The sequence below is a fragment of the Crocuta crocuta genome, unplaced genomic scaffold (genome assembly GCF_008692635.1).
Source record: "Crocuta crocuta isolate KB4526 unplaced genomic scaffold, BGI_CrCroc_1.0 scaffold219, whole genome shotgun sequence".
In the NCBI taxonomy this organism is placed as follows: Eukaryota; Metazoa; Chordata; class Mammalia; order Carnivora; family Hyaenidae; genus Crocuta; species Crocuta crocuta.
In genome coordinates, this window is record NW_027551572.1 from 4,498,419 (window position 1) to 4,525,490 (window position 27,072).

The 27,072-nt window shown below is 41.4% G+C and overlaps 1 protein-coding gene across 1 annotated transcript in view; it reads left to right on the forward strand.

Moving 5' to 3' along the window:
• MYO3B (myosin IIIB) overlaps positions 1-27,072 on the forward strand; it is a 399,691-nt gene that overhangs the window by 45,727 nt on the left and 326,892 nt on the right. Inside the window, exon 7 of the mRNA XM_077751146.1 lies at positions 7,714-7,859. Coding sequence (XP_077607272.1) covers positions 7,714-7,859 — 146 coding nt within the window. The remainder of the gene's footprint in view (positions 1-7,713; positions 7,860-27,072) is intronic.

Below are 27,072 nucleotides of genomic sequence, written 5' to 3' on the forward strand. Positions count from 1 at the left end.
AAAAAAAAAAAAATTCAAACAAATCTCAAAATATATCCTCCCTTGAAATTATATTTCATCCAAGGGAAGAGACTTCATTTGTTTATTCAGTATCTCAGCTTGTAACACTTTAAGATTTTTGTATGTAATACTGATGAATAATATTTGCCACTGGAATATTTATAACTGGAATTTCTGATTCCAGAGAAGTTCTATTTTAGAAATCTTTAAGATCAATAACAGGTATCAATTATGCTGTGTAAATTGCATAAGCAAAATTAGGAAACCTATTTGCCTTCCTCCCTCTCAGCCCATCTTATTTGCCAGTGTGTTGACTGTATTTCTGGGCTCAAGGTCAGCCAAGGATTAATAGCTTTAGGTCTGTTTGCCTTGACGATTTTAAAGCTGAATTTAGCTTTTGAAATAACAGCATTTTGCCTGTGTACTTGAGTGAAATTTTAATATTGAGCTTTGATTATAATTTTGGATCACACAATCAATTCTGGTAAGGTGAGAAATTAAAACATATAAGGCAAAGATAACAGCATTTTTAGTGACATTTTAAAATATTAATGGGAAAATGAGATAGTCTAAATAGCATCTATTGTTTTTTAAGTTTGGTAAGTTATTTTTTATAAGAGTGAAAAATATTTTTCCTTATGTTAGATGGTGCACCTATACTATTATTTGCTTAGAAGTACTGGTTAAAATCACATTATTGAAGAGTTCAGCCCAGCGGCTCTATGATATATAATTTGATACATGGTATAAGTTAAATATCTTGTTGGAAAAATCTAGGTTTTCTGAATGCAGGAGCTCATATGTTACTGTCCTTTATCCTCTTTACATCTAATCTAATACAGGTGTTCTTTTTAGATAATGAAGACCTTGAGATGAGGAGAGGCTGTTCCCTCAGGTTCCTATAGCCCAAGTCTTTTTGTAGGAGATAGAAAGTTGGATCTCACCCCTATCTTCAGAGCTTTATCAGCAAGCCCTAGTTTTGGTCTAGGCTGAAAGGAAACTATAACCATGGGGCATTTCATGGGGTTGTGATGGCCTGAGAAAGTGAGAGTAGTACCCCCCAGCCTTGAGGTTACAATAGAAAGGGATGTTGTAGGGAAGGGAATTTCTTTAATTCTTCTTGTATTAGTCCCATAGGAACCTAGTGTTGTGACCAAGACACTCCTTTAATGTGCCAACTTGCTGATGAAGACTCTCAACAGCCAGCAAATACTCTGGGAGAAAGAAAGACACCCTTGAAAATTAAGGCAAACTTTTCAGTTTATTTGCATTTTTAAGACCAAAAAAAACACACCAGACAACATTTGCTCTTTTTTGTTATAGAAATAATTCATGCTCCCTCTAGAGAGCTTAGAAAATGCAAAAAGGTTTAAGGAAGTAAATAAAATAGATGTTATGCATACACCATTGACCCCATGATATGTACAGCTAACATTTTGAGGCCATAGAAAATGGTGGGTAACCAGCATTTTCATAAGCAGTACTTCAGACAAGGCCCAGAGAAAGGGGTTGCTCGGTTTGAATGGGAAGAAGAGGTGCAGGGAGATTAGGTAATTTGCTAACGTAGCCTAGTGAAGGGATGGTGAATCCAAAATGTAGATGCCTGGCTCTGGGATTTTCTTTCACCAGCCAGAAGTACAACCTTTTCCACAATCCAGGAGCTACTGACAGTTGTTTTTTCTCTGTCATTCCCCTGGTAACTGAAGAAAGGGTCAGCCATCCTCAACGGAAATCAGCTGACTCTATGCCTAAGGGTGGACAAGGAGATGATATTTGTCAAAGTAATTGTATTATCAAGCTGTGGGTATAGTTTTACCCCATAAACTCCTTCAGGAGAGGGGAGGAGGAGCTCCCTCTGTGGGGCGGGAGGAGTGAGTCTTAGGGAGTCTGGAAGTTTGGAACTCCTTCGCCTGAAGAAAGCTAAAGAGTTCTGTCCTAACAAAGAGGGTTGACTGCTAGCCTTTGCTCCAAAGACTAGTGGAGCTAACCTATTAGTGAAAACTTATTTCTTGTTCACATGCCCTTCCAGAAAGAAAAGTTTTTAGCAGCCAAGGTGGTAATGACCCACATTTGGAAGGCTGAAGCCCCCCCTCTGGCTAAAATAGCTATGGCCATTGGGCACTGTAACTGCTAACACATAGATATTGTTAGTAATCCAGGCATTAGTGCTTTTCCTCTTCCTAAAATAAGCAACAGTGTGATCTAAGTATTCCAGAAAAGCTGTAAGTTTGCATTTCAAGGTAGGAACCTGGACATGCTCCATTAACCAGCATCCAAACAACTGCTCTGTCGCTGAAGCTCATCTTCCCTAACAGAGGCATTATCACAGCAACCAGCGTCTTTTCATAGACCTTAAGACCTTTTTACAAAACATTGGCAATAAAATCTACTCAAAGTTCTAGCCTTCCGGTTCACACCCCAGAATAATCTACTGTTCACTCTAGCTAATTTGCATGGAGACGTTAGCCTCTCGGTTTGAAATACAATCCCAGAGTCACTTATTTGGAAATTGTAAGCCACAGAGTATGAGAGCGGAAGGGACAGCAGAGATCATTCATTCCCACCTTGCCATTTTATAGACATAGAGAGTGAGAGACCCATAAGTAACAATGCCTCAGCTCAGAGTTTTCAAGGGACTTGCTCAAAGGCACTCAACTGTATTTGTAATAATGGAGTAAATAATGGTTTCATACTTCCTTTTTATTTTATTTAAATTTTTTTTAATTTTTAATTTTTTTAATGTTTATTTTTGGGAAGGGGAGGGTCAGAGAGAGAGGGGAAACATAGAATCCGAAGCAGGCTCCAGCCTCTGAGCTGTCAGCACAGAGCCTGATGTGAGGCTTGAACTCACAGACCATGAGATCATGACCTGAGCCAAAGTAGGATGCTTAATTAAAGTTCAGACTTTCTGATTCCAATCTGAAGATTTTTCAACACAGCTTCTCTGAAGAGTGCCACAAATTGATGTGGACAGGGAAGGAACAAAGATAAGACATAATCCTCATCCTGTGTTACTTCTGTTTACTTCAGGGGTCATTTTGATGGGATCATCAAGGCTCTGGCCCCTTTAAAACATAGAAAAAAGTGATGCGGTTAATGGTAACTTAACACCAAGTAGATAAAACTATTCATTAAAATTCAGAAACAGTATAAACACTCGCTGATATGCCAGAGACTTGAAGACTGTTAAAAGTAGCTATGCAGGGGCACCTGAGTGGCTCAGTCGGTTGAGCGTCCGACTTTTGCTTAGGTCATGGTCTCGCGGTTCGTGGGTTCGAGCCCCGCGTCGGGCTCTGTGCTGACTGCCAGCTCAGAGCCTGGAGCCTATTTCGGAGCCTGTGTCTCCCTCTCTCTCTGACCCTCCCCTGCTCACGCTGTCTCTCTCTCTCCTAGGGGGGAAAAAAGTGGCTATGCAGAAGTATGTAAGGATTTATACGCCTCTGAAATTCACTGAGACTCAGAGAGATAATATTTTAATCTTGGAGCCATTAGGCCACTAGCAATTCCTGTGCTAGGACTCGGTCTCTATTTTAACTCATTTAATGCTATGCTCTTAGCCTTTGCCAGCTACACTAAACATTTTGTAACTGCCCATATTCATGTCTCATGAAGCATTCCAGAAGACATATTCTCTTCATATCAACCTCCAACATGCTGTGGCACTTTAAAATCAACTTTGGAGAATCCATACTTTGTCAAATTGACATTTATTAGCAGGTTTTCTGTTCACAACACTGGATTAAGATAAATACACATATTCATTCATGATAAACAACCTGATGTCTGCTTCTGGTACTCAGAACTGTATATTAAAACTACAAATTTTGACTAGTTGTGTTGGCAACCAACAATAGGGAGATTAGAATCTATACAGTTCTGAAATGTAAGATATATTTACTGTATTCTACAACTTCAGGTGGTCACTGAAAACCTGTATTTATTGTTACCCTTTAGTATATTCTACTACTGATCTTAATAGAACTTTGTTTTCTCATTTCATTTACATGAGAGAAAAAGAAGTGAGTTCCAAAGAGCACAAGTTATTTTTTGGCATTTGGTGATGGGTAGAACTCAGACCCTATCTGAACTTGTTATACTGCCTGCCAAGCTGACTTCTCCTCTTGACCTCCCTGATGGCACCATTGTTCTACTGATCACCCGGGATCAAAATGTCTGTCTCCCTGGTGTGTCCCTTTCCTTAACTTCCCATATTGAATCTCTCTCTATATTAGGGCCTTCAGGTCTCCCCCGAGCTCTCTCATACAAGGTATGAGAGCATATACCCTTGCCTTCCTTGGTGGGTCTCCTCCTTGGGCTGGCTGAGGTGAGGTGGAGCGGTATGAGAGAATGAGGTTTTTGGGGTCCTGGGCCTGAGTCAATGCCATCTTACCCTGTCTCTCTCTACCCCTTTAATATGACTTACAGAACCTGGGAAACTTGGTGTGAGCACCACATACTTATTTGCCATTGCCACTCCTTACTGGAGGATGGAACATCTGAGAGCTCTTTGGAAGGTAGCCTTCTCCTCGGGTCAAGGAAAGCAAAGACCGGTGGACTATCTAAGCATTCTTAATTCAGCTTTATTTTACCCAGAAACAAGGAGAATGCTGTGCTAAGGAGAATGAGCTTACTTTTCCTTAAAAAATCGTTGTAGATTTTTGATATTGGATAGATAAGGAATCCAGATTCAGGATGTATTGACCTTAGTTAGAATGCATCCTCTGAGAGTGCGTCTGTAAATCCCATCACACATGTGGCCCATATAAAGGGTCTTTTACTCCTCTGAAGGACTGGTCCTGAAAGAGACATTCCTTCTGAGAAGATGGAGTTTAGGTGACAAAGATCTCAAGAAACCTGGTTAATTTATTCACAATAAGAGTACAGAAGCTGGGAACATACACTATTATGTAGCACACTTATCATATTATAATGATTTGTTTACTGTTCTCTTCTCTGCCTATGTTCAAATTCTGGCCCTGACAATGACTAGCTGTGGGCCATAGATAAGCTATTTAACTATGCTATGCCTCAGTTTCCACACCTGTGCAAGGTGATGATAGCACCTACCTCACAGAATGATTATGAGGATTAAATTCTGAGTGAATTTAGCTTTCTGTCCCTAGGGCCTAGTACCATGACTGGCTCATGGGCACTCTCTAATTATTTGTGAAGTATTTTAGTAGCAAAATGTTCTGTAAACTTCTTTGGAAGGCTGAGCTTAAAGAATTTGTCACATTACTTACTGGATTTTGGAAAGAGAATTTGTCCAAAAGATACTTTTCAATCAGATGAAACTAAAGATAATGTCTGTCTGCAAAGAGAAGTTGAAACCAGATGAATGTTTTGAATATTTTATGACTGCATGTGAGAAACGTTAGGATATCTCCATTCCCACATTTGGATGTGTTCTTGGAATTACCTTTTGTGTCTTGTCCAAGATGGCTAGAAGTTGACTTGAATCTCCTCCAGCTTCATTTGAAGCTGTGCTCAAGCTCCAACACATTTGAAGATGCGGAGTTTGGGCACTAACTTTTTGCTGTCTTGCTTCCCCTGGCGTGATCTCCCTTTAATGTCCCATGCATATCTTTTATTGGACACACTAGTACACATTGTCTTAGGACATTTAGATTTGCTGTGGCTTGTTACTTAATTATTATAGGTTCACTTTAAATCTTAATTGACTGTAGCTTTTGTTGGGGAAGGACAGAGTCTTATTTTTCTTTCCTTCACAGGAATATGTAAGAATGGTGAGCTCTTTGCTCTGACTGATGGGTCTAAAATTACGTTTGTCCCACATGTTGAGAAATGTCATTTCTGAAAGGGGAAGGTGTTGAATAGCCTTCTCTGGAGATCTTTAAAAACAGTGGTCCTGCTCACCTGATTGAGGTGATGAAAGTGAGGTCTTGGGGGGCAATGAAATGGCTTCTGGTCCTGAAGTTGAAATTATTTTAACTTTAGTTCGAATGCACATTTGAAAATAATGTGTAAAAAGTACAGCAGGATATTCTGTGGCAGGTAATTTAGTTAGAGGATGGGGCTGGGATCAGGTCAGGGCTGCAGGTACATGGAAAAACGTTCTTTAGTTCAGAAACCGGAAGAGAAGGGTAGAGGGCAAATACAGGAACACAAGCATCAGGGCTCAGGCAAGACAATAGGCGTATTTGGCCTTGCAAGTCCAATTAAGTGGGTCTGGCAGAAAGCAGGTGTGTTAATTTTCTGTCACTGCTGTAATAATATTGCACATGTGAGGCTTAAAACAACATATGTTTATTCTCCAGGTCATTAGTCAGGTACAAGACGTACCTGGCTAAAATGACTCTCCATCTGGATTCTCACAGGGATCTCAGACTTAACACGTCCTAAATGGAGCTCCTGCTTTCAGCTCAAACCTGCCTCGCCTCCGGTCTTCCCCATCCCATTAAATACTAGTTCCGTTCTGGAATTGTTCATATCAGAAACTCTGGACTTGTCCTCAATTCCTCTTTCTTATAAGCCCCAGTCAGCCAATCTGGTTGGCTCTACCTTCAAAATTATATAATCAGTGTGATTATTTCTCACTGTCTCACTGTCTGTAGTTTGGACTCTTATAGTAGCATTTTAAACTGGTTTTGCTTCTTCCACTCATGTCCTATTTTAACGTATCTCCTCAGCACAGCAATCAGAGTGATGCTGCTAACATGTAGGCCAAATCTCACCCCTCTGCTCTTCACAGCCTGTTGGCCCATTTCACTCAAAGTTAAAGCTTAACGGGGCAGGCAGGCCTGTCACTCTGTACCCCCCCCCACCTCCTCCCCGACTACTGCTCTCCAATGATGTCACTTGTTCACCTCATAGGCTGTTTGGACCAGTACATCATCAGATTCTCAAAGCTTCCTACCTGTCTGTAGCCAAAGGTCATCCTTGGCTGAGGAGGTAGATTTCAGGTCAAATAGGGACACATGGCTCTTTCATTCTCTCTTTTACCCCAACCTTCTTCCACCCCATTGTGATAGTCTCTGAGTCTGAGTGGAGGGACTTTTTCATGTCTGACTCAAAGAGTTGATAGAGATTTCCTCACAGGGTTCCATGGTCCCCAAACCAATGACCAGCCCAGGGGCATTTTCTGGTTCTTCTCTTGTACCCAGTTGGGCCTGGAGCTGAAGCGACACCTGATGCTGAAATACAAACCAGTTGTTGGGGTTTGAGGAGGGGCCAGATGTTCTTAGATAAAAGGGCTGGGAGGGAGTGGTTCCTATTTTAGGTTAACTACATCAGTCTTCCAGTCTTGTGACATCTTTCTGCTCAATTGGCCACACTCCTGGGGATTTTGTGCAGGAAACAAGCATCTTCTTGAACAATTGTTCCTCGTTGTTGAATTCAGCAGCTGGCAGTGAGGTGAAGGATGCAGACAAAGCCTTCCTTAAGGGCTGTCAGGGTGGGCTCAGTGAGGTGTTCACCCCTGTGTCTCCCCTGCACGGTTCTTCCCTTGCACTTGTACGTAGAGGGTTCAGTGTATGTTTATTGTACTGAAATGACACACTTCTAAAGGCTAACGAACATACCAAATGATTAATCAATCACACACAAATAAAGTCTAGATAAGATACCTTATTATCTCTGGAATTCGATACCAGTGTAACTAAGGGAACTAAGAAGGGGGCTAAGATCGGCTGAGGGCCTTTTAGGACAAATGAGGTGGCAGTGGGGTTAATGTGTCTTGTTTTTGTCTGATAGGTCATTGCTTGTGAGCAGCAGTATGACTCTTCCTATGACGCTCGCTGTGACGTCTGGTCCTTGGGGATCACAGCTATTGAACTGGGGGATGGAGACCCTCCCCTCTTTGACATGCATCCTGTGAAAACGCTTTTTAAGATTCCAAGGTAGGACACAAGATGGCGCTCTTGGCTCATTAGTTCTTTGGGAAAGAGGCTGGTTAAGAGGGATAATAAATAATAGTTCCTCAACAATTTCTGGCCAAACCTAAGAAAGCCTGATTGTAAAATGTATTTCTTTTGGAGAAAAAAAAGGGGGAGTAGAGGAAGGATGAGGATGGATGTTCCTGAAAGACAGCATATCCCAAAGAATAATAGGACTATGTTGTAACCGTTGCATATTTTCAGTACTCTGATTTTTCTGAGATACTCGCTTATTGTGCTTTGCACAAGAGGACTAAAAAAAGCAATTTTGGATTAAATAATCTCGCTCAATGCTGATTTTTTTCTTTTTAATTATATAATCACATCTGGTCATTCTGCTTGCTTATTGGAATCTTTCTTGAGTATTCATGGAAAATTTGGGGATAAAAAACGTGTATTATATTTTCATATCCACTCAGAGCAACACTAAAAAACATCAGGAAGCGAATCAGTTATAAGACTTACTCTCCATCCCCTGATTTCCATCTCAATGGGACATTGTGCTAAAAGAGGTCTGTTTGGAGGATATTTAGATGCCAGTATATTTTCTATTGTATGTATTCATTAGGGGTTTGTACGAGAGGTTTGGTTGTTTGTCTTTCATCAGAATTGGACTGCTGTTTGGCCCTTAAGCTTCTGGTTATCGAAAAAACGAAGCAATCTGGGAGCTCTGTCCTGGTCAGGTTGCAGATTAAGAGATTTGTACCCTCCACATTTCTCTTTCAAAGGAAGGTTCTGGCCGGCTTGGAGCTGTTTAACTACTTTAACAATGCAAGTGTTAACCTTTCCTTATCTGCACAATCACACAGCCTTTAAAAAATCTCTCCTGATTGCAATTTGCATTTCTGATTAGGTCTATTTAAATGCAGATGAAGCCTGTGGTGTTCATCATCGTAATGTTATCGTTTTATACCTAATCCAGATGTGAGCCACCACCCACCATTATTCCAAAAATGATTCCCACCCAAGTCAGGATTGGTCTTTTTGCCTTTTCTGAAGTACAAACACAAGTCCAAGCTATTGGAAGCACAGACAAAGTGCCTGGCTTTTAAAATTAATAGTCTGGTGATCATTCAAAACGAAGTAAGAATGCAAGACCAAAAACATTATTGTATGCAGTAATATGTAAGAAAGTGAGAAATGGTGTCTGGGATGATATGTGTGTGTGTGCTTTGATTTTTTACAAATCATTTACTTTTCACCATTTATTTACTGTGGCTACATAATTTCCCAAAGATCAGAATTAAGGTGTGTCTTCTGATTAGCAAGATATATGTACTTCTGATAAGAAATCATCTACTTGAGTATCTATATATTTTCTTTTTTAAAGCATGTGTTTGTGTACAGACCACCTGTTCAAAAATTTCATAGGGTGATAAATGTGAGGCAGCTTAGAAGGGGTGTGTGTGTGTGTGTGTGTGTGTGTGTATTTAAATAGACTCTTCATCTCCAATGACTCCTCTGAGCTTGCTTCTGTGCCGAGCTAAGTCTCTGATCTCTAACAATCTCAGTACTTCACTTCTTCCATCTTGGGAGAAGCTCCCAGTCTTTGAAACACAAATACCGCCCCCCCCCACCCCGCCACCACTGCCTGCCTCAGAACAGGGTGAGCCCCAGGAAGAGGACAATTGCTAGAAAAGGATCTTAGGGGAAACAAGGATCCTTACCCTAACATAGGTTTAAGCTTTCTTTTTCTCCTTCTAATGTAATCTCCTGCCCTTTTACCATCTCTTGCTTCCTGCACAAGTGATGAATCAGATCAAACTAGGGAATGTCAACAATAATCAGTCAGCAGATCCTCCGTGAGAGTCTATGTGCTGAACACTTGCCATCGTCCCAACCTTAACAGCCACCTTGACATTCCTGTGCAGGAAGGATGGAGGGTTTTTTGTTTTTGTTTTTTTTTAAGTAGCATATTTGCATATACTGCACAGCATCGTATACTCATCAAGTCATTTACTTAAAAATTACCCCGTCAAGGGTCCTGGGTGGCTCAGTCGGTTAAGCGTCCAACTTTGCCTCAGGTGTTTGTGGGTTTGAGCCCCGTGTCAGGCTCTGTGCTGGCTGTGTGGTACCTGAAGCTTGCTTCTGTCTCCATCTCTCAGCCCCTCCCCCACCGGTGATCTGTCTGTTTCTCTTTCAAAAATAAATAAACATTAAAAAAATTTTAAAAATTATCCTGTCAATTAGAATTATGTATTGCTCTTACAAAATATTGTGGATTGACCAAGGAAGTATGTGTGTGTGTGTTCATACTATCTTAATTTTGAGTGCTAAAAATGTACATTTCCTCTGAAAAGCTCTTTGATGGAGAAATTAAGCATTTACATATTTTAACTGGGCACTCAGATTATTTACCTGTGTGTTTCATGGGGTGCTCCTTCCTTCCCTCCCTCTCTCTCTCTCTCATTCTCTCATTCTTTCAGTGTTTTCTTTCATGATGGAGAAGAAGAAATAACAAGTAATGACAAAAATCCGTTTAATCCATTTGGCTTCTGTTTTTTTTTTTCCTATTTGGTTATGAGTGTCTTTGCGGTTCTGGAATTCCCTTTAGTTAAACAGTGAAGTCCATTTCAGAGCATTCTAGGATCTAGAGCACTGTATGGAGGTTCTTCCTTTGTCCCTCCTCATCTGTCTCTTCCCTGCAACCTTCCTTACTGGAAATAAGTTGAGTAAAGCGCCAAATAAAGGAAGAAAAGAAAAGCTTTACTGAGTCAGGGAAGACAACTTTCACAAGTTACAAAGGACTTAGGAATGAATGAAGTGCTGGTTACATGTCAGATGTCAACAAAGCAGATAATGACATCGGTTCCCTGGACACTGTCAGAAAATGTGAAGCAAGACCTGCCTGGATGTGGTGGGCTTCCCTGCACACAGGTCTCCTTGCTTTCCCTGCCTCTGCCTCCATTTCTTCGGGAGGCACCTTCTCCTTTCTTTTGACCTTCACATTAGAAGATGACACATAGAGTAATCGTGACTTGTCTTTGAAATGCTGGGTGACTCACAAACTTTCCTACGTTGTAAACACACAGAAATTATCTGCTGATTGTGACAGCATCCACTGTTTGCTGAGCCTGTCAGCATGTGTCATCTTGTCTAACGCCTTTGCTCCAAAAAAAGTCACCCTTCTCTGACAGTCGCTGCTCTGTCTGTGGCTATTTTTCTCTAGGAGTTAGAAGAGAGGAAAAGAATGAAAACCATTTCTTTGGGCATCAGTGGACTTGACAACATCTCACTGATGACTTTCTCCTGAGGACTCCTTTAAAATGTCAAAGGCTTAGAAGGATCTTGCTGATGACCTGGATGTATATATATATTTTTTCGTTTAAAAGGAGATCCATTTCATAGATATAATTGCAAGAACCCATGGAGTTAGGAGAAATATACAATTATGTTTCTCTCTTGGCAACTAGGTATCTTTCCTTAGCTTGGAATCTTTGCCTAATGACCTCTTTGACCTTCATAGATGGGGGTCAGGAAGGCAGTGGGGACCAATGTGAGTGTGTTTATTGGACACAGACTAAGAGCTGTGTTGCCTGCCCATTAATTTGGGGCCAGATAAGGGTTGACTCATCATGCATTGCATAGTACTGCTACTTCATGCCTGTGGAAAAAATGTAGAATGTTTTCAAGATTCCCAGCAGAAATGTCTTTGGCTGGGAGTGGATGGGCCAGAACGGCCTGAACATTCTAGTTCCTGAAGCCAGTGATCTTCCCTTTCTAAAGAGAAGTTTCCCTACAGTTCACTGAATTAAGGGAACTTCCAGTTCCCGTTTGGGCTTGTTTTTGTCATCAAACTTAGGGTGTTCCAACCTGTGCCCAAACTGTACATTAGTTTCCTAAGGCTGCCACAACAAATCACCACAAATTTGGTGGCTTTAAGTAACACAGATGTATTGTTCTAGAGACCAGAAGTTTGAAATCAAGATGTTGGCAGAGCCATGCTCCCTCTGAAGGCTGTAGAGGAGAATCCTTCCTTGCCCCTTCCAAGTTCTCGTTATTTCTGGTATTCTTTGGTTTGTGGCAGCATAATCCCAATCTCTGCCTCCCTGTTCATTGGCTTTCTTCCCTGTCTCTCTGTGTGTTCTTTTCTGTTGTGTCCTATAAGAACATTGCTATTGATTTTAGAAAAACCTGTCCTAATCCAGAATGATCTCATATCAAGATCCTTGTCTTAATTACATCTGCAAAAGCCCCTTATCTCAAATGAGGTCACATTCTCAGGTTGCAAGTGGACATGTCTTCTGGGGGCCACAGTTCAACCCACTATACCATCAACTTTCACGTTTTCTATATTCCCTGAGAAGCTAACGTGGGGCAAAATACAGGACAGCTAGCTAAATGATGATGGAAAAATAATAGTAGCTTAGATTTATTGAGTGCTAACTATGTGGCAGGCACAGTGCTATGTTTCCCAAATATAAATGCATCAGTCCGTATAGTGACCCTGAGGTGGATATGATCACCACCCTTTTTTCGGGAGGAGAAAACTAGAAGCCCAGGCAGAAAGACCCTCGGTTATGCACCTATGGAGGAAAGTGGTTTGAATTTGAGAACTTTGGCTCCAAAGCCCATATGTTTTGACCTTTGGACAGCATGGGGGTTAGTGGTGCCAACCCTCTGCACAGTTGAAAATCCGTGTTTGACTTTTGAGTCTCCCAAAATGTAATACTAATAGCCTACTTTTGGCCAGAAGCCTTACAGATAACATAAACAGTTGATGAACACATATTCTGTGTGTTATATGTAGTGTATGTTGTAGTCTTACAATAAAGTAAGCAAGAGAAAAGAAAATGTTATTAAGAAATTCGTAAGGAAGAGAAAGTACATTTACAGTACTGCACTGTGTGTATCAAAGAAAATCTGCATGTAAGTAGACACATGCAGTTCAAACCCATGTTGTTCAAGGGCCACCTATGCATTGAAAAGTTAAAGCCCCTCTTCAGTTATACTTATTTATCAATGAATTGTGAATTAAGCACTAAGGGGACTGGAGTATACAGAAATAAAGANATAAGGAAGAGAAAGTACATTTACAGTACTGCACTGTGTATCAAAGAAAATCTGCATGTAAGTAGACACATGCAGTTCAAACCCATGTTGTTCAAGGGCCACCTATGCATTGAAAAGTTAAAGCCCCTCTTCAGTTATACTTATTTATCAATGAATTGTGAATTAAGCACTAAGGGGACTGGAGTATACAGAAATAAAGAGGACATCCCAGTCTTTAAGCTTATAATCCAGCATCCTTCTCCCTGTTCCCAATTTAAACAGACACTATAAACCTGAGAGAATCCTATTAGCATCAGTGATTGTGTCAGCCACAGAACTGAAGAACAGAAATCAAGAGTGTCATCACAGGTGAATATAGGTCTTCCCTGGCTCATTGATTTATATATGACCCCCAAACCAAAAAGCCCTTCCTTCTCCAAACTCCCTTTTAAGCAACTGCCTTCTAGTTCCTAATTTGGAACTTAAGTGTTTGAACTGAAGAATTGTAGAACATAATGTTACGTAAAACTGGAGAGGCATTTCAGGTTATCATTATTGTTCCCGGGAGTTCCTGTCCCATCTTACCCTCCGTGGAGAACCTGCGTCTGCCACATCAGGGCTATTTCTAGCCAGAATCTCCTCCTCCTTCACCTTCCTCTTATTTTCAGTGGGAAAAGCTCACTTCGGTTCTGAGGTAAATGGAAATCTGTTTCTGGCATCCTCTCAGGCATTCTCTCATGGAAACTATTTTAAATGGTTATTTAAGAGGAGGCAATGTAACACCTAAAGTTTTCACTTTGGGTGCATTATTAGACTCTTGTGGCCAACTAGAGTTTTATGGTCGAGTCTGAGGACTTAGCCTGTCTCTAGAACTTTATGCTTATGGGAAAAAAAGCTTTCCAAACTCTGATCTACCCATTCACCCAAGTGTTTTAGAACACAATCTGTTAGGCATTAATGGACAGCTATGCCCTCTAACCTAGGACATCTCTAACTGTTCATTTTCAATTAGGCTGGTTTCGAGTGCTTGAGTTGTAAGGCAGGGTTTTCTTTTTTTTTTTTCTCTCTCTCTCAAGAAGAACACAGTTTTCCTGTACTTTCCCTTATTCATTGTCTAAGGTGAAAAGGGAAGAAGTTGGTTAGCAAAGAAAAGAGAAACAAGGAGGAGAAATCAAAAAAGATACTCTCAGGGTTCCTGGGTGATGTGGGTGGTGGGCTCAGAAGGGGTAAGTTGAAACAGTTTTGAGTTTAATTGAAAGGTTTCCTCAGGGAGCCGATGCCTACAATTGACTCTTGTTCTGAAACAGAAACCTTGCGCTGAATTTTCATCAAATTTCATCTGAATATCTATCATCTTTTAAAGGTAAAGGTTCTTTTTATTCTGACTTTACTAATTCACAAAGCAAATTGTTCCTACATGGGAAGCCTGCTCCTCAGCTGCGAGAGGATGCAGAGGCAGCAGGAAGCCCTGAGTCACCAGTAATTGTCTTACTATTACAGAATTGTCACAGGACATTTTCCCTTAGGGCTGTGAAATATACGGAAAAGAAATTAAAACTAAACTATTGTTGCCCAAGTGTAATGAGTGAGGGGGTTGGGTGTTTAATGGCACAGTAAGGCTAGATCTGCCCCGGGGAGTTTTGGTTTCTCTTCACCAACCCAGGTCACTTAGCTATTGGCCTTTTGAGCAACGAACCCTCACAATCCCTGCTTCCCTCATAAAGCAAGAAGAGCTAGAAGAATTAGCATCATTTAGCATTTATTGAGTGCCTAACGGAAAAAAAAAGTTTTGAAATACACCAGTAGAAAAACAGTAGTCTTTTGTGAATGTTTTGGGATATTTTATGAATTTCTTTGGGAGTTTTCTAGGCCTATTTTTAGTGGCTTGTGGTCCCTATCCCTCAGGATGCTTTAGGGGTGCCCCTTCTCTCCGTGGAGGATCCTCTCCATTTCCTTGGGAGCACAGTAGCTGGAGGCAGCTGGAAGAAATGCCCCAGAAGGCTTCCACTCTGTGGAACATGTTTCCAAACTCTTTTTTAGTTTCAGTTGAGCAGCTGGAGCTGGTAGTTCCTGCGGAGGTGCAGCTTGCTGCCCCCTGAATGCTGGCAGGCAGGAAGAGTTCAGCTTTGCAAGGTTTCATTTGGGGATCAGGTGGCAAAGCAGGAGTGTGCCTTTGGGGACTGCCTGCCACTCCCCATCCACGACAAGTAAGAAGCCCATCCTGAGAGAGGGGAAAGGCCAGAGAATGAGAGGTGTTGATTTACAGCGCTACCCATGCTTTTCCCCTCATTACCCTGATTTCATTATTTTGGCACCACACACTTTGGCTAATTCCAACTTAGCTCCTAAATGATGGTGAGATGGGCAAAGAGGACAGACAAGGAATAATACAGAGCTCAGAATAATACAAAGGGATTGAAGTACCCTAGTTTCCTCTTGATTCCAGAAAAAGCTAGGGAGTAAAGGTGAGGAATGTTTATAAACTTCCTTCATAGGTTGGCATAGTGGTAGAGCAGGGGCAACTCAAAGATGAAGACAGATAAGGCCTGGAGGAAGGCTTTTCATTGCTGAAGCTGTCCATTCCAGGAGAACCCTTGAGTCAGATGACGCTAGTGAAGGAAAATAGAGTGTAGTGGTCAAGCATTGGCGTATCTGTTATCTACTGGTATGTAGTAAAACACTCCCAAACTTAGTTGCTTAAAATCATAATCATTTTTTATTTCTCACAACTCTGTCAGGTCTCAGGGTGGTTCTATGGATCTTGGCTGGGCTTACTCATTCATCTGTGGTCAGCTGGGGATTTGGCTGAGGGCTGGCTAGTCTAGGATGGCCTTGGCTCAGCTCCATGTGGTTTCATCCCCTGGGAGGCTAGCCAGGGATGTTCTCACATTGGTGACAGGGTTCCCAGCATAGAGACAGAAAGGGTAGAAAATTGGCCCATTTTTGCAATCAGTTTACCACACCTAAGTGTTCTACAGTCAGTCTATGTGGGTTCAAATACTATCGTTACTACCTTCAAGCTGTATCAACTTGACCAGGTTACTTAATGTCTCTGTGCTTTAGTTTCATCCTCCGTAAAATGGGTGTGAATACTACCAGCTTTACAGAATTGTTGTGAGCAGTGAATCAATATAAAGTGCTCAGAACAGTTCATAGTAAACATTTGATTTTTGCTGGATGCTAACAAAGAAAAAAAAAATCTCAAAAGAGGACTTTGCTTTCCCTTGCAACTCAAGAATCGAAAATTTCTATTCAAAAAAGCTACGCATGAGATCAATCACTTGGAAGTTTATCTAAGCGATCAAATGATGACTGTTTGGGGAATTGAGAGAGAATCAAGACTGATTTTCAGAAAATCCTTGCTGCTACTACTCCTGTGCCTGTTTGAAGGACTCTGCCATGAGTATTCATTGTCACAACTTCTTTGCTAATAGACACACTCCTAAGAGATATGGACCCTCCTCCTGCCCCCATACACACCCATGAGTGTGGTGACAGGAAATGCCCACTGGGAAGCAGAGCTGGTCCCAACTCCCAGTGTGTCTATAGTGAGTTGGGTGATGTTGTCATTCTCTGAAGAGAACTGAAGTGACAGTGTCTTTCCTTCCCCATCAGTTCCATCTTTGTGGTGACTTTGCTTGGTGGATGAGTTATGTGATGGAGGCTTGGTTGCCTCCTTCTACAGGGTCCCTTTGGCCCCCTTGATAGGTACTAACTTCCTCCAGGTTCTGGAAATTTTTTGTTCTCACGTAAAGGGACAGGAGTACGGAGTTCTATGCAGAGGGCACTGACTCTGGATGGGGTTCCATTTTATTCCCATTTTTTTCTACCAAAGAGAATGACTTTTTTTCTAGCCCGGCCTGGAAAGGCTACGAACACTGGCAAATGAGACAGAAACTCAAGCCAGGCAAGGGGATTGTAAGGAGAGCACTTAGTTGTTTCAGAGGAGTTCAGGTTTCTTGGCTGGCAGGAGTGATACCCCAGGTACTGAGAGAATGTACAGGTAAGACTGCTGGTCCACTGTCAGTAATCTTGAAGAATTCTGCAGAGCAGGAACAGTGTTTGAGGAGTGGAAAAGAGAGGATATGCTACAATTCTTCAAAAAAGGGAAGAAGGTAGGATCTGCAAACTTCTATCTGGTGAGCTTGACTTTCATTATGGACTAATGACTAAGATTCTTTTTTTTTCCTTGAATAATTTGCGAATTCTTAGAAGAAAAAGTGGTGATCACTAGAAATTAGCATGGGTTCACTAAAAGTAAGCCATGTCAGATTAGTTTCCTTATTTGGTGTTATCAAAAGACTGATACAAAAGGGGGACTGTTTTAGACATAATAAATTTGAAATTTTGCCTTTAGGTAAAATCTGTTGTGATATCTTTGTGGCCAACGTGGAGAAGGTAGGCTGGAGAGTGGTGGTAGTGACGGATCATACCCGAGAAAGACTGTATTAAGGAACGCTGGCTAATGGTGTTGATGTCAACATGGTAGAGGAAGTCTTAGAGGCCTTGGGCAGGGCTCTGCTGACCACCCTACCTGTTGAATGTTTTAAAATTTGTAATGAGTTGGAGGACATTGCTAGCCTATTGGTCACATAAATGAAGGATAGCTGGTATGTTGGATGACAGACTTGGGACTCCAAAAGATCTCAGTTGTCAAGAGCAATGGGAGTTTCTAAGAAGCAACTCAGAAACCCTGGTGGGCTCTGCAGGTTGACAGCCATGGCCTTATACCCCACAGGGGAAAAATGAATTTAATTGTGGCTATCAGCCCAATAGGAGTCAAAAGATAATCATGCATGGTTAATATGAGGTTTAATAAACAGAACAAATACCACCCCACCCCCACATTGGTTCTGTCCCAGTCAGAGCCCCTTTGGAATGATGACTTCATCCTGGGCACCACACTCGAACTCTGCTTCAAGAGAGTCTTACTGAGGCAGAACTCTAACTGACCTGAAGCTTGCCTTTCAAACGGGGATTTGGACACTTGGGTGCTGTTTTCTGCTTCTGCTCTTTCACCAGTCCCATCATTTCAACTCTCAGAGGGGCAGAAATGGCACCGACCATAAGCAGAATGTTTTGCACTCAGATAACTGGGCCCATGTAAACTATTTTCTTCAGCTTCCTCCTTACATTTTGAAGGGGCTCAGTAGAGAGACATGTGAATAGTCACCCAACTGTAGGGCCAGGGCTGTTTCCTACAGCCATGACTCTCACCCAGGACAAGGTTGTTAGTTTTAGCTATAAGTAGGAATCCCATGGGAGTTTTTTAAAAAAATACCAGCCCCTGGACACCACCCCCAGAAATTCCAGTGTAATTGATCTGGGGTCATGTGCAGCATTTGTATAAGTATATAACTAATTTACAAAACTACATGTTTGTAATAACATGCATATTGCTTTATATTTCACAGTTTCCCCAGATGATTCTAAGATTGATTTTAAAAAATTTATTATAATAATTATTTCTTTTTTTTAATGTTTTTTATTTATTTCTGAGAGAGAGAGGGAGAGCATGAGCAGAGGAGGGTCAGAGAGAGAGGAAGGTACAGAATCTAAAACAGGCTCCAGGCTCTGAGCTAGCTGTCAGCACGGAGACTGACACAGGGCTCGGACCCACGCATCATAAGATCATGACCTGAGCCGAAGTCGGACGCTTAACTGACTGAGCTACCCAGGTGCCCCTATAATAATTATAATTTCAACTTGAATTCAAATTAGTTAACATACAGTGTAGTATTGGTTTCGGGAGTAGGTCCCAGTAATTCAATACTTCCACATAACACCCAGTGCTCATCCCAACAAGTACTCTCCTTTTTTTTTTAATGTTTATTTGTTTATTTTGAGAGAGAGCACAAGCAGGGGAAGGGCAGACAGGCTCTGAGCTGTCAGCACAGAGCCCAATGCAGGGCTCAAACTTACAAACTGAGATCATGATCAGAGCCTAAATTGCTTAACCAACTGCGCCACCAACTTAGCCACCAGGCACCCTGAGCCCCAACAAATGCCCTCCTTAATGCCCATTACCCATTTAGCCCATCCTTCCACCCAACTCCTCTATCAACCCTCAGTTTGTTCTCTGTCATTAAGAGTCCCCAAAGAGATTACATTTTTTAATGTTTATTCATTTTGAGAGAGAGAGAGGGAGAGAGAGAATCCCAAGCAGGCTCTGCACTGTTAGTACAGTGCCTGATGTGGGGCTTGAACTCCTGAACCAGGAGATCATGACTTGAGCGGAAGTCGGACACTCATCTGACTGAGCCACGTAGGTGCCCCAAGTAGTTCTATTTTTAATTTTTTAGGAACCTCCATACTGTTTTCCAGAGTGGCTGCACCAGTTTGCATTCCCACCAACAGTGCAAAAGTGTTCCCCTTTCTCCACTCCTTGCCACTATCTGATGTTTCCTGAGTTGTTAGTTTTATCCATTCTGACAGGTGTGAGGGGGCACCTTATTGTGGTTTTGATTTGTATTTCTCTGATGACATTGAGCATCTATTCATGTGTCTCTTAGCCATCTGGATGTCTTCTTTGGAAAAGTGTCTATTCATGTCTTCTGCCCAGTCTTCACTGAACTATTTGTTTTCTTGTTTGTGTTTAATAGTTATTTTTGAGAGGGGGAGAGAAAGACAGAGACAGAGAGAGAGAGAGAGAAAGAGAGGGAGAAAGCAAAAGCAGGGGAGGGGCAGAGAGAGAGAGAGACAGAGGACCCGAAGAGGGCTCTGTGCTGACAGCCTGATGCTGGCTGGAACTCATAAACTGAGATCATCAGCTGAGCTGAAGTCAGATGCATAACCTATACTGAGCCACCATGGTATCCCTGGATAATTTTTTTTTTTTTCTTTTTTTGAGTGTTGAGGTTGATAAGTTCTTTATAGATTTTGGGTACTGATCCTTTATCAGGTAATGTTGTTTGCAAATATCTTCTCCCGTTCGGTTGGTTACCTTTTAGTTTTGTTGATTGTTTCCTTTGCTGTGCAGAACCTTTTTATCTTGATTAGGTCCCAGTAGTTCATTTCTGCTTAGTTTCCCTCGCCTCCAGGGACATATCTAGTAAGAAGTTGCTGTGGCTGAGGTCAAAGAGGTTGCTGCCTATTTTCTCCTGTAGGATTTTGATGGTACTGTCTCATATTTAGGTCTTTCATCCATTTTGACTTTATTTTTGTGTATGGTGTAAGAAAGTAAGTAGTCCAGTTTCATTCTTCTGCATATTACTGAAGAGACTGTCTTTTTTTCCAATGGATACTCTTTTCTGCTTTGTCGAAGATAAGTTGGCTGTACATGTGTGGGTCTATTTTTTGGTTCTCTATTCTGTTCTAGTAAACTATGTGTCTGCTTTTGTGCCAGTACCATACTGTCTTGATGATTATAGCTTTGTACCACAGCTTGAAGTCCAGAATTGTGATGCCTCCAGCTTTGGTTTTCTTTTTTAGCATTACTTTGGCTATTCAGGTTCTTTGTGGTTTCATACAAATTTTGGGATTGTTTATTCTAGTTCTGTGAAAAATGCTGGTGTTATTTTGATAGGGATTGCGTTGAATGTGTAGATTGCTTTGGGTAGTATAGTAATTTTAACAGTATTTATTTTTCCAGTTCATGAACATGGAATGCTTCTCCATTTCTTTGTGTCTTCTTCGGTTTCTTTCATAAGCTTTTTATAGTTTTTAGCATACAGAACTTTTATCTCTTTGGTTAGGTTTATTCCTAGGTATGTTACAGTTTTTGATGCAATTGTAAATGGGGTTGATTCCTTGATTCCTCTTTCTACTGCCTCATTATTGGTTTATAGAAATGCAACCGATTTCTGTACATTGATTCTATAGCCTACAACTTTGCTGAATTCATGTAACAGTCCTAGCAGCTTTTTGGTGGAGTCATTCGGGTTTTCAACATAGAGTATTATGTCATCTGCAAAGAGTGAAAGTTAGACTTCTTCCAGGTTTCCCAGTTTGTTGGCATATAATTTTTTATAGTATTCTTTTATAATTATTTGTATTTCTGTGATGTTGGTTGTGATCTCTCCTCTTTAATTTGTGATTATATTTATTTGGGTCCTCTCTCTTTTCTTTTTGAGAAGTCTGGCTAGAGGCTTATCAGCTTTGTTTACTCTTTCAAAGAAGCAGCATTTAGTTTCATTGATCTGTTTTACTCTCTGTCTCTGTCTCTCTCTCTCTCTCTCTCTCTGTGTGTGTGTGTGTGTGTGTGTGTGTGTGTATTTGTTTGTTTCTATAACATTTATTTCTGCTCTAATCTTTATTATTTCCCTTCTTCTTCTGGCTTTAGGCTTATTTGCTGCTCTTTTTCTACTCTTTTAGGTATAAGGTTAGGTTATGTGTTTGGGACTTTTCTTGCTTCTTGAGATAGGCCCGAATTGCAATGTACTTTCCTCTTTGCTGCATCCCAAAGGGTTTGCACTGTTGTGTTTTCATTTTCATTTGCTTTCATGTATTTTTTGTTTCTTCTTTAATTTCCTGGCTAACCCATTCATTCTTTAGTAGAATGTTCTCTAACCTCCATGTATTTGAGGGGTTTCCAAGTTTTTCTTGCGATTGATTTCAAGTTTCCTAGCGTTATGATCTGAAACTATGCATGGTGTGATCTTGATCTTTTTGTACCTGTTGGAGGTTGATGTGTGACCCAGTATGTGATCTATTCTGGAGAATGTTCCATGTGCACTTGAGAAGAATATGTATTCTGTGGCTTTGGGATGAAATGTTTTGAATGTATCTGTTAAGTCCATGTGGTCCAGCGTGTCTTTCTTTTTTTTTGTTTTTTAAAATTTTTTTAATGTTTTATTTATTTCTAGGAGAGAGAGAGAGACAGCGTGAGCAGGGGAGGGTCAGAGAGAGAGGGAGTCACAGACTGAAACAGGCTCCAGGCTCTGAGCTGGCTGTTAGCACAGAGCCCGACGTGGGGCTCGAACCCACGAACCGCAAGATCATGACCCAAGCGAAAGTCGGACGCTTAACCGACTAAGCCACCCAGGCGCCCCCAGTGTGTCTTTCAAAGCTATTGTTTCCTTGTTGATTTTTTGCTTAGATGATCTGTCCATTTTTGTAAGTAGGGTATTCCCCTACTAGTATGGTATTATTACCATTGAGTTTCTTTATGTTTGTTATTAATTGATTTATATATTTGGGTGTTTCAAGTTGGGGGCCTAAGTAGAATTGTTAGATCTTGATGGATAGACCCCTTAATTATGGTATAATACCCTTCTTCATAATGCCCTTTGTTGTAGTCTTTGTTTTAAAATGTAGTTTGTCTGATATAAGTATGGCTACTCCAGCTCTCTTTTGACATGCTAATGGATGATAGCATGACAGAGGGTTCTCCATCCCCTCACTTCAATCTGCAGGTATCCTTAGGTCTAAAATGAGTCTCTTGTAGGAAGCATATAGATGGGTCTTGTTTTTTTAATCTATTTGATACCTTATGTCTTTTGATTGGAGCATTTGGTCCATTTACATTCAGAGTGATTATTGAGAGATGCAAATTGAGTGTCATTGTGTAACCTGTAGAGTCGGTGTTTCTGGTGATGTTCTCTGGTCCTTTGTACTCTTTGGAGCTTTGGTCTTCTTCTTTTTTTTTTTTCCCCTCCAAGAAATTTTTAAAATTTCTTTCAGGGCTAGTTCAATGGTTGTGAACTGCTTTAGTTTTTGTGTGGGAAACTCTTTGTCTTTCCTTCTATTCTAAATGACAGCCTTGCTGGATAAAGAATTCTTAGCTGCATATTTCTCCCATTCAGCACATCAAATATTTCCTGCAAGTCTCTTCTGGCCTGCCAAGTTTCAGTGGTTAGGTCTGCTGCTAACCTTATGTGTCTACTTTTGTAGGGTAAGGACTGTTTGTCCCTAGCTGCTTTCAGAATTCTCTTTATTTTTGTATTTAACAAGTTTCACTATGATATATTGTGGTGTTTACCTGTTTTTGTTGATTTTAAGGGGAGTTCTCTGGGCCTCTTGGACTTGATTGCCTGTTTCCTTCCCCATATTAGGGAAGTTCTCAGGTATAATTTGTTCAAATAAACCTTCTGTCCCCCTTTCCCACTCTTCTTCTGGGACTCCTATGATATGGACATTGTTTCATTTAAAAAAATTTTTTTTAATGTTTATTTTTGAGAGAGAGAGAGAGACAGAGCGTGAGTGGAGAAGGGGCAGAGAGAGAGGGAGACACAAAATCTGAAGCAGACTCCAGGCTCTGAGCTGTCAGCACAGAGCCCAGTGTGGGACTTGAACTCGCAAACTGCTAGATCATGACCTGAGCTAAAATTGGACACTTAACCAACTAAGCCACCTAGGTGTCCCTGGATATTGTTTCATTTCATGGAATCACTAAGTTTTGTAAGTCTCCCCTCATGATCTAATAATTTCCTTTCTCTCTTTTTTTCAGCTTCATTATTTTCCATAATTTTATTTTCTGTATCATCAATTTTCTCCTCTGCATCTTCCATCCTCACTGTCACTATATCTAGCTTATTTTGCATGTCAGTTATATCATTTTTTAATTCACCCTGACTCGTTCTTAGTCTTTGATCTCTGTAGCAAGAGTTTCTCTGGTGTCTTCTATGCTTTTTTTCAAGCCCAGCTATTAGTCTTATGACTGTTATTCTAAATTCTTGTTCAGATATATTATTTATATCTGTTTTGAGCAATTCTCTGGCTGTGATTTCTTCTTGAACTTTCTTTTGGGGAGAATTCCTCCTTCTTGTCATTTTGGCCAAGTTTCTATCTTTTGCATGTTTTAAAAGCTTGTTATGTTTCCTGTACCTAAGAGTAATGCTATAATAAGAAGGGGTCACACTCTGTCCAGGGCCTGAAACTTCAGGAAGTGTTTTTGGTGTATGCCTTGTGCAGTCTGCTACTGAGTTTTGGCTGCTCTTTCCCACTGGTCAGTCCTCTGCAGAGGTCCTCCTTGCTTGCAGTGGAGAGTGTTTGGACCTTTAACTAGATGTGGTTTAGTTTGTTTGTTGAAGTAAGCCTCATACCTGCCACACTAGCTCCCTCCAACTGTGGAGATCCTTCTGCCATTCTGCAGATTGATTTCCTGGGTATTCCAAATGATCTGTCCTCACTATAGCTATGTTTGAGGGATGAGGAAAGCCCAGGGTCCCCCTACTTCTCTACCATCTTAACTCCTCTCTGCTAAGATCAATTTTTTTTTACATTTTATTTTTAAGTAACCTCTCCATCCAACATGGGGTTTGAACTCACAATCCCAGGATCAAGAGTTACATGCTCCCCTGACTGAAACAGCAGGCACCCCTCCCCAGATGATTCTAAAGTGCAACCAAGGTTGAGAAAAACCCTGCCCCCACATAACCATTAGGCTGTTGTTTGTTTATTTATATTTCAAAACTATATTTGCTGGTGGGAATTCTGGTTCCTGCCTTTGCCATTCCCACTCTGATTGAGAGCCGAAAAATGACAGATGATACAAATGAGAATGTATTGCACATTATGAAGAATGTAAAGGTAGAAAAGAGAATTCCAGCAGAATAGCCAACCATGACTGCTTTGGATTGAATTGTAGTGTGTCTCCCACAAAAAGTACCTTCAAGTCTTAACTCCCCCCAGTCCCTAAGAATGTGGCCTTATTTGGAAGATGGGTTCACTACAAATATAATCAGTTAAGTCAAAAGAGGTCATATTCGAGCAGAGTGGGCCCTTCATCTAATATGACTGGCATCCTTATGTGGAGAGGGAAATTTGGACATGGACATATATAGAGAAACATGTGACAATGTGACAGAGACAAGTGATAATGTGACAACAGAGACATGCAGGAAGACAGCAGCACTGCCCCAAGCTGAGCAATGCCTGGGCCACCAGAAGCTGGAAGAGACAAGGATAGATCCTTCCCTAGAGGCTTCAGAGCGAGTATGTTTCAGCTAACACTTTGATTTGGACTTATGACCCCTAGAACTGTGAGAGAATGAATTTCTATTATTCTAAGCCATCTAATTTGTGGTACTTTGTTATGACAGACCTAGGAAACAAATACAGTGACTTTATTTAGTTTTGAGTCTATCGCTCCTGGAGCACTGTCAGAGGCATGAGTACAGATGGGGGAGTTGGAGGTGACAGGAAGGTGCTCCACCTAGGAGAGTCCTGGGGGTTGGGCAGTCTGCACCCCATCAACCCCTAGGTGGTGTTTCTGTAAAAATCAAGACATGCTTACATAATGTGCCTAGCAGGACTTAGTCTGCTTCTAGATAGGATGTAGACACGTGAGAGGTTCCTCTTCTCCCTTGTTCCTTACCACTGAGCCAATAACTCCTTTTTTTATCCAGACCTTCCCTGGCAGGGAAGACTCCTTTCTTTCCACAGTGTTCAGCATGGAAAGAGAGCTCTGCATTTTTTCCTCTGAGTTCTCCCTGGATTCAGGACTTCTGGAATGGAGTGTGGAATGAAAGGAGTTGATTCTTTACCACTGTCAATCTTTCCATCTCAGAACAAAGGGGACTGCATGGTAGAAGTAGTACTTGGTGATTGAGAAGTAGCTGTGAAGGCCAGCCGAGACAGGGGATATGTGTGGTTTGAGGGCGATTTCCCAGAAAATCCAGGTGTCCACCTAGGTACGGCCAAGCACTGTGGAGTATGATCCAAGGAGCATCTGCTTCTTGGGTCTCAAAGGGCCTTCATACCTGCACAGAGAGCAAGTGGGCATCCCAGGATTATGCTTCATACTGGTTTGCGATATGGGCATTGGTCTCCAGCAGGCCTCACCCAGGTTTTTTTAATTTAGCTTTACACAAAGCATGTAGCCAGTCTGGGAAATAGTGAAGTGTACTGTGCTGGGGATAGAGGTCTCCTGCTGGACCCTACTGCTTTATTGCTTCTTCTGTATCTGAACCCTCACCTCCCACTTACTTTGGCCTTACATTCTTGTTATAAATCCTAGCTGTGCTCTCTGGAGCCCTGATCCCCCCCTCCCCCTTCTTCTTATGCCACATATCTCTTGGGCTGCAGCCCCTGCATGCATGCTATACAACTCATCAGTCTTGGTGGGTTTGGCCTCTTCTGGCTACCCTTACCCTGTAGTCCACACCGAGCTCTCATGAAAGCATCACTTTCTTTCCTTCTTCCTTCCAGAAGAGTGAAGGGATGGGAAAAGTAGTACCTGAAGAAGTGAGGAGGTATTTGAAATTAGTCATCTCTAGGCTACCAAGTCACAGGGATCCTGGCTGATTTGGAAATTTCTGGAAGGCATTCAGCATCTACATAACTGCTTTATATTTATAGGTTTCTAATGTCTTCAGGCTCAACTCCAGAATAGCAAGGTCTGAGCTCCACCTCCTCTATGTTAACTTCATATTGCAGCTATAACAGATTATTAAAAATTTAGTGGCTTAAAACAACACAAATTTATTATCTTAGAGTTTTGAAAGTCAGAGGTCTGAACTGGGTCTCACTGGGCTGAAATCAAGGAGTCATCAGGGCTGAGTTCCATTCTGGAGGCTCTAGGGGAAAATCCATTTTCTGTCTATCCCAGCTTTTGGAGGCTCCCCACATTCCTTGGCTCATGTCTCCTTCCTCTGTCTTCAAAGTCAGCAGTGGCTGGTCAAGTCTTTCTCACATTTCACCACTCTGACACTGGCTCTTCTCTCCCACTTTTCCCCATTTAAGGATACTAGTGATTACAGTCGCTCCACTCAGGTATTCCAGGGTAATCTTCCTATCTTAAGGTCAGCTAATTAGCAACTGTAATTCCAGCCTTAATTGTCCTTTGCAATGTAACCTAACATATTTACAGATTCTGGGGATTAGGATGTGAACATTTTTGGAGTCCGTTATTCTGTCTAAAGAACCCCCAAAATATTGCCCAGAAATTCTTAGAAATCCTAAGAGTGTGCTCCATTTGTGCCTACAGCCAGTTTGGGGTACCATCATTATGTGGCCTTTGCCCTCTTATTTCTTTCCTGTCTGGCTCTCCTTTGCTCTTACTTGTTGCCCACTTAATCATCATCAGAACACCACTGTTTGTGGGGCTGCTGGTTCTGATTATTCCCAGAGTCTCCTGTTTCAGGATGCCAAAGCCCTGGGGTTCTACTCCAAAGAAGGGAAGTCATGCCTTTTCTTAGCTCTGAGTCACACTCTGTCAGTTGGGTCCCTAAGCAACTCTACTTGTGCCCAGAGCCTCCCAGGTTTGGTTGGCTTCCGACCCTCCTCTCTTTACAGAGTAGCATCA